This window comes from Pundamilia nyererei, unplaced genomic scaffold (genome assembly GCF_000239375.1).
Source record: "Pundamilia nyererei isolate P.nyererei 1_Seehausen unplaced genomic scaffold, PunNye1.0 scaffold00197, whole genome shotgun sequence".
Lineage (NCBI taxonomy): Eukaryota > Metazoa > Chordata > Actinopteri > Cichliformes > Cichlidae > Pundamilia > Pundamilia nyererei.
The window spans coordinates 153867-164772 of NW_005187598.1; the positions used below are offsets into that span (position 1 = coordinate 153867).

The following is a 10906-nucleotide window of genomic DNA, read 5'->3' on the forward strand; positions in this document are numbered from 1 at the left end:
TAGGCTGCCGGGGATTCTTCTTAAGTCACTTTTTCCCCTCACTATGTATTTATATAGCACTCTGCACTTAATGGTTAATTATTAATCTCTGGCTCTCTTCCACAGCATGTCTTTATCCTGTCTTCCTTCTATTACCCCAAACTGGTTGCGGCTGATGGCCCCGCCCCTCCCTGAGCCTGGTCCTGTTGGAGGTTTCTTCCTGTTAAAATGAAGATTTTCCTTCCCACTGTCCCCAAAGCACTGGGTCATATGATTGTTGGGATTTTCTCTGGTTTCTTTGTATTATTGTACAGTACAATATAAAGCGCCTTGAGGCGACTGTTGTTGTGATTTGGGACAATATAAATAAAACTGAATTGAATCGTAATCTGAGCACTGATATGTATTATAGTGAAAATGAGGGCTAAAGATAACAATAACCAACTTTCTTAAATTTTGAAATAGTTATAAATCTAATGTAGAATCTAATCTATGGACCTGAAAAACACATATGTGCCAATGCTGTTCATAGACTAGCTCCGCCTTCAACACCATCATACCATCCAGACTCACCATGAAACTCCGTGACCTGAACATCGGCTCCTCCCTGTGCAGCTGGATCCTGAACGTCCTGACAGACATCACCTCATCCACACTTCCACTCAGCACAGATGCCCCCCAGGGATGTGTGCTCAGCCCCCTGCTGTACACCCTGTTCACCCACGACTGTACAGCAACACACAGCTCCAACACCATCATCAAATTTGCAGATGACACCGCCATCATCGGCTGCATTTCTGATGGAGATGAGACGGCATACAGGGCAGAGGTGAGAGCCCTGACATCGCGGTGCCGCGACAACAACCTGCTGCTCAACGTCAGCAAAACCAAGGAGCTCTGTGTGGATTACAGGAGACTGCAGAGAGGAGGCCACACCCCCATCCACTTCGAAGGAGCAGAGGTGGAGAGAGTCAGGCGCTTCAGATTCTTCTTCCTGCGGCGCCTGAGAAGATTCAGCATGAACCCCAGTATACTTACAAACTTCTATCAATGCACCATTGAAAGTATTCTGACTGGCTGCATCACCACCTGGTACGGCAGCTGTAACGCTCTGGACTGCAAAGCTCTGCAGAGGAAGTTGAGATCAGCGCATCACCAGGACTGAACTGCCAGCCATGCAGCATCTCTACAGACAGCGCTGCATGAGGAAGACGCAGCGGATCCTCTCTGATCCCAGCCACAGACTTTTCTCACTCCTGCCGTCCAGCAGGCGGTTCAGGAGCATCCAGACCTGCACTACCAGACACAGGGACAGTTTTTACCCACAAGCCATCAGACCTTTGAACTGCTGACATCCCATACACACCGCTACACACTCACTACAGTTACAGGACTCTGCACACTGTCACTTCAACAAATGCCACTTAAATGCTCGTTGCACAAACTTGTAAATACCAACTCGTCTTCAATTCTCTAATGTTTAATACTTTATTTCTCTCCTTTTCATTATTATTATTATTATTATTATTATTATTATTCTACAGCTAAATTCTGTTATTTTCCTCTTAATATAACTGCACACTCTCTACATGCTCATGTAAAGCTGAGGAGCACGGGCCAAAGAATTTCATTATGGATGAATGTGGATGCACAGTTTATCTGTACATGACAATAAAACATGAAACTAGGTGACCTGCTCTACCTCCTGATTACATCCTTTGTTACGAGGTGACACCAACAGGCTGAATACATGATTAGGAACACTGGCTCTGTGATTGGCTGCAAACCATAAACTTGGAGGAAGTCAGTGAACACTGAAGTCACTTGTTCTTCATGGTGAGTAATCCTAACCACCCTCTACACCACTCACTCGCAGCACAGCACTTTGACTAACTGACCGATTTGACACCAGTGTCAAAAGAATAGAGGCATGTGCTCCTTCATTTGATCTTATTTTATTACACATTTATAATAGTCAGAAAATAGATATTATATTTATGGAAATGATGAAACTAAAAGCAGCGTCTGTGTGTATCATCTAATCTGGGTGCCATTCTGTCTGAAGTCCAGCGAATGCACAGCAGTGGCCAAGGCTGCATACAGGTGGGAGCTGTTGAACCTCAGGCAGTACACCGGGCTGCTCACAGGGTCCGAGCTCAACTGGAAAAACTGCAGAAAAGACAAAACTCCAGATGTAAGGAACAGCATCGAGTGCCACGACATTTATAATCCATCACATCAGATCCTGGACATGTTGCTGTGTGGAGGTTTTTCTGTGGCCTGAGGATTGAGATGCATTTGTTAGATAATTCCTCAATCATCTGACAAAGAGGTCCTCCACATGACTGTGTAGAATTAATGGATCCTCACCACCACCTCCTCCAGCACATATTGGACACGCAGCTGAAAACTTTCTGTGCCACTGGCATCACATAGCGCTACACCTACATGAATTTGAACCTTTTTATTGTATAATATTTAGATTTATTGAACAAAAAAGTCACTTTTCTTTAAACTTTGTTGGTTGCTGTAACACATAATTGCCCAACTTTTGGGATAAATGAATAGTTTTGTGTTCTTTTAGGCGTGTCAGACACTGTGTTTGGTATATTTCAGTTCAGTCCTGTTTCTGTCCTTACCTGCAGACATTCAGTCTGCCGTTTGTCCCAAAGACGTACAACACCGTAATATGAGGAACCGCTGGCTATCATGTGGTTTCCATCTGTCTGGATGCAGTACAGCGCGCTATCATGAGGCTCCTCCCACTCCATTGCACACTTCCTGTAAGAAAGGATGACTTAATGCATGCTGATATGAAAGAAAGATTATTGTTATTAAATTTGTAAATATATGTTTGTAAGCTGGATTTGTAAAAGCATAATTGTAGTTTACTCTTCATGTCAGATTCTCTGCTTGTCCCAAAATATGGCAAAAACATGTCAAACCTTTCGACAAGCTTACTGAGGTGTTAGTGCCCACAGCGTTTAAATCATATGTACCATTTTTCAAAAATGATATACTGTTGCATTTCTTGTACTAAGCCAACTTCAAAGCAGCCAATAAAATTCAGTGATTATGCAGCAGACTAACACTTAGGACCATATCTTAACAACCTCACATCAAAACTGTTGTTTGGGCTTTGTCCCAACTTGTTCGTTATCCAAAAACAATCATTTAACTACAATAACGTCGCAGTGAGCAAGCGTGACACGGTTCGAGTCATAGTCTTCCCTTCTTCATCTTTGCCAACATCTGACAACTTAGGATGAAGTTAAACAACACAGTCGAACATGGTGGGCGTCTAAAATTTATGGCACATCACAGTCCTTGTGGAACTAATTGTTTCTTTCCATTTCCATTAAATTCATGTGTTCAAGTGTATTTCTCAAGTTACACAGACATAGACCTGTTAGCACAGCTCATATATTTAATGCCAGGATATAATAAACATGAATTTGTGGTTATGGTGAATTTGTCAACATTAAATTCGTAATTTAATATCCTGAAATTAAGAATGCAAGTCGGGATAATGTCCTCACACGTGATGTAAACACAATTGGACACACAAGTGTGTCAAAGGTGTGTTCTTGGGTTGTTAAGCAGCAGAGTGACTGTTACATGCTGTGGGGATACGATTTTTCTGTCAATAGACATCAATCCTCCATTAGTGCAGCCTCATCAATAAGTGATGGAGCGACACCGGGACAGACATTGGTGTAAGGAAGTGTGCATGCACACACACAGAGCTAACCTCTACGGGGAGCTGACCTGCTAGACTCTGAAAGTGAGACACATAAACAATGGAAACCACAATCAGAAAGACTTTATTAACCCCAAAGGAAATGATTTGGTCACAATGGCTCCATCACCAGCTGCTAATATTATCTACAGGTTTTCAATAAACTGCATGCTCAAAACAACGTTTGGTCCCGTTTCTTCTTTTTTACATGTTGAAGCTCGAGTTGGAAACTTGTGAAGATTCAACCATGCAAAATATGATTTTTTGCAATTTTTCAAGCAGTCTTAAACTTTTGATCAGGACTGTATTAAGTTTTGTCACAGTCTGCCAGTCCTCACCGGTCGACCTGGCCGTTGTTTCCGTGTGTTGTGTTTTTGTCTCGCCTCCTCTCCCAGTCTCCTATTTTCCTGTTTGTGTGTTTCAATTCAATTCAATTTTATTTATATAGCGCCAAATCACAACACCAGTCGCCTCAAGGCGTGTTTCTGTGTGATGATGTGTGTGTGTTTCCAAAAGTCCGGTTTCACGTGTCATCTGACCTGGAAGTCTTCCTGTGCTGAAGTCGGCCACACCTGCTGCTCATCGTCCTTCACAAGCTGCAGCTGATTGTCATCGTCAGCACCCTCCCTACTTAATTGTGCGGCTGAGCTTCAGTCGACGCTGCATCGTTGAGTTTACTTGTCAGCACAGCGGTTGATAGCTTATGAAAACTTTGCGTGTGTTTGGATTGCCTAGTTGACAAATGTGTGTTTCTTCACCAGGAGTTGGGATCGGAGTTTGTCGTGGAAGCGGGGCGAATGCTGAAGTGAGCACAAGTGGTACTGAGAACGCACCCTGAAATCACATGTAATGACTTTTTGGCTAAATTGTTTCTGTTTTTGACGAGGTTTCCCACCAAAAATGTGAATTACACGTGTAAACAGTGTCCTTCCAGGGTTTCATAGTGGAAAAGGGGCAGCTTTGGCTTGAAGTGGCCCAAGCCGAAGAATCAGAAATACAGTGGGATGCAAAAGTTTGGGCAACCTTGTTAATAGTCATTATTTTCCTGTATAAATTGTTGGTTGTTACAATAAAAATTGTCAGTTAAATATATCATATAGGAGACACACACAGTGATATTTGAGAAGTGAAATGAAGTTTATTGGATTTACAGAAAGTGTGCAAGAATTGTTTAAACAAAATCAGGCAGGTGCATAAATTTGGGCACCACAAAGAAATGAAATCAATATTTAGTAGATCCGCCTTCTGCAGAAATGACAGCCTCTAAACGCTACCTGTCGGTTCCAATGAGAGTCTGGATTGTGGTTGAAGGCATTTTGGATCCTTCCTCTACAAAACATCTCTCGTTCCTTCAGGTTTGATGGCTTCCGAGCATCAACAGCTCTCTTTAACTCACAGCACAGATGTTCAATAATATTCAGGTCTGGACTGAGATGAACGTTCCAGAACGTTGTACTTGTTCCTCTGCATGAAAGCTTTAGTGGATTTTCAGCAGTGTTTCGGGTCGTTGTCTTGTTGAAAGATCCAGCCCCGGCGCAGCTTCAGCTTTGTCACTGATTCTCCAGAATCTGCTGATACTGAGTGGAATCCATGTGTCCCTCAACTTTGACAGGATTCCCAGTCCCTGCACTGGCCACACAGCCCCACAGCATGATGGAACCACCACCATATATAACTGGAGGCAGCAGGTGTGTTTCTTGGACTGCTGTGTTCTTTTTCCTCGATGCATTACGCCCCTTGTTATGCCCAAATAACTCAATTTTAGTTTCATCAGTCCACAGCAGCTTATTCCAGAATGAAGCTGGCTTGTCCAAATGTGCTTTAGCAGCTCTGTTTGTGCTGTGGGCGGAGCAAAGGCTTCTGCATCACTCTCACATGCAGCAACTCCTTGTGTAAAGTGCACCGAAAGGTTGAACGATGCACAGCGACTCCATCTGCTGCAACATGATGTTGTAGGTCTTTGGTGCTGGTCTGTGGGTCGACTCTGACTGTTCTCACCGTCGCTTCTGTCTATCCGAGATTTTTTTCGGTCTGACACTTCAAGCCTTAACTTGAACTGAGCCTGTGGTCTTCCATTGTCTCAATATGTTCCTAACTGTGACAACAAACGGCTTAAATCTCTGAGACAGCTTTCTGTGTCCTTCCCACCATGATGGTGAACAATTTTTGTCTTCAGGTCACCTGAGAGTTGTTTTGAGACCCCCAATTCTTCAGAGAAAATTAAAAGAGGAGGGAGACTTACAATTGACCCCCTTAAATACTCTTTCTCATTATTGGATTCACCTGTGTATGTAGGTCAGGGGTCACTGAGCTTACCGAGGCAATTTGAGTTCCAACAATTAGTTCTGAAGGTTTTGGAATCATTAAAATGACAACAGATTTATGCACCTGCCTGATTTTGTTTAAACAATTCTTGCACACTTCCTGTAAATCCAATGAACTTCATTTCACTTCTCAAATATCACTGTGTGTGTCTCCTGTATGATATATTTAACTGACATTTTTTATTGTAACAACCAACAATTTATACAGGAAAATAATGACTATCAACAAAGCTGCCCAAACTTTTGCATCCCACTGTAGTTGCAGATGTTGAGAGATTCACAAACTTTTACAGGCGGTTTATCAGGGACTTCGACACAGTGGTAACATCCCTCACACAACTTGACCACTGAAGTGTCGTTTCAGTGGTCTCCCTCTGCTCAACAGGCTTTCGACCAGATTAAGCAGCTGTTCTTCTCCACTTCTATCCTGGTTCAAGGGGACCTCAGCAAACTCTTCATGGTGGAAGTGGACGCTTCTCACCCAGGTCAGAATCACACGTCAGTTTCTTCAGCATCTGTTTTGTTGGCCTTCTTTAGTGAGAGACACACATGAATATGTGACGACCTGCTTGGTTTGCGCACAAAACAAGGTGCCAAATACTCGTCCCGCTGGCCTGATTCGACCTCTGCCTACTCCAAAGAGGCCGTGGTCTCACATTGCCTTGGACTTTGTCACTGGCCTCCCGCCTTCATCAGGTAACACAACCATCCTTACCATAATTGACCGTTTTTCCAGGTTGGTGCACTTTGGGCTCCTCTCCATGAGCCCAATTAAATATTTGTAACCTACAATTTGTAGGTTGGAAGAAAATTGTCTTTTTTAATCACGACACATCCTTATCACACTGAACTATGTTGAAAAGGTTGATGGAACCCACTGGAATAAATGAAGGCTGAAAAATAGATTTCAGCTTTGAGATACAGGTAGTGCTGCAAAGGTTCAGCACCCATTCTTAAAAATGTTAATAGGACAATAGAAAAGTAGACTGCACACAAATGGGGAAATTCCTCTTTAAAAAATACGATTTCTCAATGAAGTGTGGAGTTCTAGCGAGGCACAAACATCAACCTATGGAACCAGTTCTACGCTGCACTTGACAGACACGACCACGACTTGTGACCCCATACAGACAGAAGGCAGCACACACTGGGAAGATATCGAAGTATCCTGAAAGTTTATGATCTTCAGGTGAATAATTATAAAGATAAATTTGAGGTGATTGGAACTTTTGTCAAATGAGTAAAAAACAGGCTCTTTTTTTATTTTACATGTCTTGCTTGTCAAATTTCCTCACAGCAACTTAACTTATTGATACTGTGTCTATTCTAGGTTGCCCTTAAGTGGTTATGGGGACCATCAAGCATAGGCATGAACCCCCTCAATGAGATTATTGTCAAGACTGGCTACGGATACCGAATACAGGGATTCCCAGGTACTTGTAGATGTCTTCGATATCTGCAATGTTGCCTTCTGGTAGCTTGGTCCCCTCGGTTCTGACTACCTTCCCTTTCTTCGTTACAATCCGACTACACTTCTCCAATCCAATGGCATTCCTTGCTGTAGATCCTGGTGGTGTGGATCAGTGAATCGATGTCTCGTTCACTCCTGGCACACAGCTTGATGTCATCCACGTAGAGGAGGTGACTGAGGATTGTCCGTAATGCTGCATTCACATCTTCTAGGAGACCTTCAGAGGGGACTTCCTGTATTTTAAATGTCTTCATCCCAGCAATATTCATCCTGTTTGCAAAATCCACACCATCTGTCCTTCTGTGTCTCTCTCCTTAACACCATTCCTACCCAATACCTCCTCTTCACCTACTTGACTATTAACGTCTGCTCCATTCACCACTCACTCTCTACCACTTGAACCAACTTGAACCAGCTCACTGCAGTTTATCTTTCTTTTCTGACATCCAACACTGAAAACCTTCAACATCACAACTTTGACTTTCAGATTCAAATTAATGATCCTGTTTAACACTCCCTTCATCTACACAACACATGCTCTTCCAGGTCTGCTCAACCTGGTCTTGGGCACACACAATGTTACTTCTCTCCTCATATCAACCAGATCCCTCCCTTACTAGTCATGGTCCATAAACCAATATGATGTAGGGGTGGCTGGAGCATAGGAGAAGAGGTAAAGCAGGTCATCTACTAATCGGAAGGTTGGTGGTTCAATCCTTGGCTGCTCCAGTCTGTATGCCAAATATTCTTGGGCAAGATAACTCCAAGTTATTCCCAAAGGCATCCATCGGAGTGTGAATGTATATGAATGTTAGATACAAACACCAATGCATAGGATGCTTCTATGAATGAGGCATGTTGTGCATGTGCTTTGAGTGCTCAGATAGAACAGAAAAGCCCTACATAAGAACCGTGGTACATAATATTAATATGGCCAAGTCTGGAGTCTGTAGGTCACTCCAAACCTCCCTGTTCACCCCGGCTTTGGACTGACATTAGGAGTGATAATAATGATTATAGTTATTGTAAATTTTCTTAAAACGACCAGACCTTCATTTGTTGGCATACATGGTCAGCATGATTTATGCAGACGTGTGAGTGTATGCACTGTTAGTAACTGAGGGTACTGATTCCACACTGGATCGTATAAGCACCATGGCATCGTGTAAAATGTGTATTAGTTTTGTTCTTTTGTTTTATTTCTTGAGTGATCACAGTGCATTTTCTGCTGAACCTCTGACAAAGTGCAGCTTCAGCATGGTCACAGAAGTCTTTTAAGTCTTGTTAGGTTTGTGCATATGAATTATTGATATCTAAAGAGGGACCCCCTCCTGTGCCAGCCATTCTCCAAACCCAACTCCTTTCATAGTCCCTAGAGAGATCAGCCAATCAGATCAGATTTGTCTTACTTGACTGATCCCTGAGAAACAGAGACTGAAACTCCTTGTAACCCTTTTGATCCCAAATAATGTCGTTATATAGAGAATTGCTGGTTAGCTGCCTGCACTTGTCATAGAATAATGGTGTTCTGTCAGGACAAGCAAGGCAAGCAGTGTTTGCCTTTTAAAAGCTAAAAATTGATATAAAATGTTCCAAATTAAGTTATCTCTCTCTTTTCATCTAAGACAGCGCTGTCATGAAGCCCCTCGCATGTCAATATGTGCATCCAGCTTTTACACTACTGCCATCTTGTGGCCACAGTCGTCTATTGTCGCTGAAACCTGCGAAAAGTCTGGTCTGCCTCTGAGGGCATGTTCATCTCCCATTGACAATGACTGCAGCTGAGGAAGCTGAGAGGCCAGCAGCTTGTATCTCGTGATTTATGAGGACACAATCTGGACGAAGCGCTGTTCTGTGACTTTACACTGATCGGAGAGAATCGGTGTGAGGCGTGTTTGCCTTTCTGTAAGAGCATCCCCTGCTTCAAAGAAATTGTGCCAACTTCATGCAAGCATTCCAACTTTGATGGCAGTTTGTAATGCACATACTGCAAGAACCTGTTTTCTTCTGCTTATCCACTTCAAGGTTGTGGGAGGAGGGGGTGGGGTGGGGTGGAGCCTGCTGTCATAGAGGCAGAGTACATTCTGGACAGGTCGCCAGTGTATCTCAGGGCTAACACATAGAGACTGACAACCATCACACTCACATCTACAGCATCATTCATGTCTTTGGAGTGTGGAAGGAGCCATGCAGACTCGGAGCCCAGGCAGACTCGGAGCCCAGGCAGACTCGGAGCCCAGGCAGACTCGGAGCCCAGGCAGACTCGGAGCCCAGGCAGACTCAGAGCCCTGGCAGACTCGGAGCAAAAAAAAAAACAGAAACAAAACACCAAGAAGAACAATTTGCAGCTGAATTAGGTTTCGTTTTGGTAACATGACTGGGTATAAAAAAGACCGTCTATATGAGCCAGCTTTTCTCAAAAGTAAAGATAGGCAGAGGTTTGTCAAATTTGTTTGTCAATTGCAAAAACTTTGAATATTTCATCATCTACAATATGCATGAATCAGGCTTACATTATGACCACCTGCCTGATATTGTGTTGAGCCCCCTTTTCCAGTCAAAACAGCATTGACCCATCGAGGATTGGACTCCACTAGACGTCAGTAGCAGTGCTGTAGTATCTTGCAAGATGTTAGCAATAATTCCTGTAAGTTGTGAGATGGGGCCTCCATGAATCAAAATAGTTTCCCCAGCATATCCCACAGATCGTTGAGGGGATTGAGATCTTGGGAATTTGAAGGCCAAGTCAACACCCAAACCTTATTGTACTCTTCAAACTGATCCTGAAACAGTTTTACGTTACGGCAAGATGAAATGTCCCGATGAAAGCCATAAAAGATAACTGTTTCAATGAAACTGTTTGCATCATCTGCACGACTGCTTGCTTGTACGAGTCAAGCAGGACCTAAGGTTTCCCAACAGAAGCCCAAAGCATCACTCTGCCTTAGCACAGTTGCTCTCTTCTCAAAGGGCATCCTGATTCCAGGTGATCCCCAGGAAAGTCTCACACACATGTACCCGGCCATCCACGTGACATAAAAGAAAATGTGATTCCTCAGACTACGTCATCTTCTTCCATTGCTGCAGTTTTGATGCTCACATGCCCATTGTTGGTGCTTTTGACGGTGAAGAGGGGTCAGCATGTGCACCCTGTAATCTGTAGTTATGCAGTCCATACACAACAAACTGTACTGCACTGTGTATTCTGACGCGTTCCATTCAAAACCAGCTTGAACTTTTTCTACAATTTGAGCTTCAGGAGCTTGTCCGTTAGATCAGATGACAAGGGCCAATCTTTGGTCCCCATATGCATCAATATGCCTTGGTGGTCAATGCCTCAAAGAGATTCTGGAGGGGAAAGCGGTGCTCTACCTGCACTGTGTATAGTGCTGG

At 43.4% G+C, this 10906-nt stretch overlaps 1 protein-coding gene across 2 annotated transcripts in view; it reads right to left on the minus strand.

Annotated features, from left to right (window-relative positions):
* Window positions 1-1918: 1918 nt before the first annotated feature.
* Window positions 1919-10906, minus strand: part of fbxw4 (F-box and WD repeat domain containing 4) — a 43253-nt gene continuing 34265 nt past the window's right edge. For both annotated transcript variants that reach the window (XM_005747414.2, XM_005747413.2), the window contains 2 exons: window positions 2619-2760; window positions 1919-2148 (listed from right to left, as the gene is read on the minus strand). In XM_005747414.2, the coding sequence (XP_005747471.1) occupies window positions 2014-2148; window positions 2619-2760 (277 nt within the window). In that variant the 3' untranslated portion in view covers window positions 1919-2013. The remainder of the gene's footprint in view (window positions 2149-2618; window positions 2761-10906) is intronic.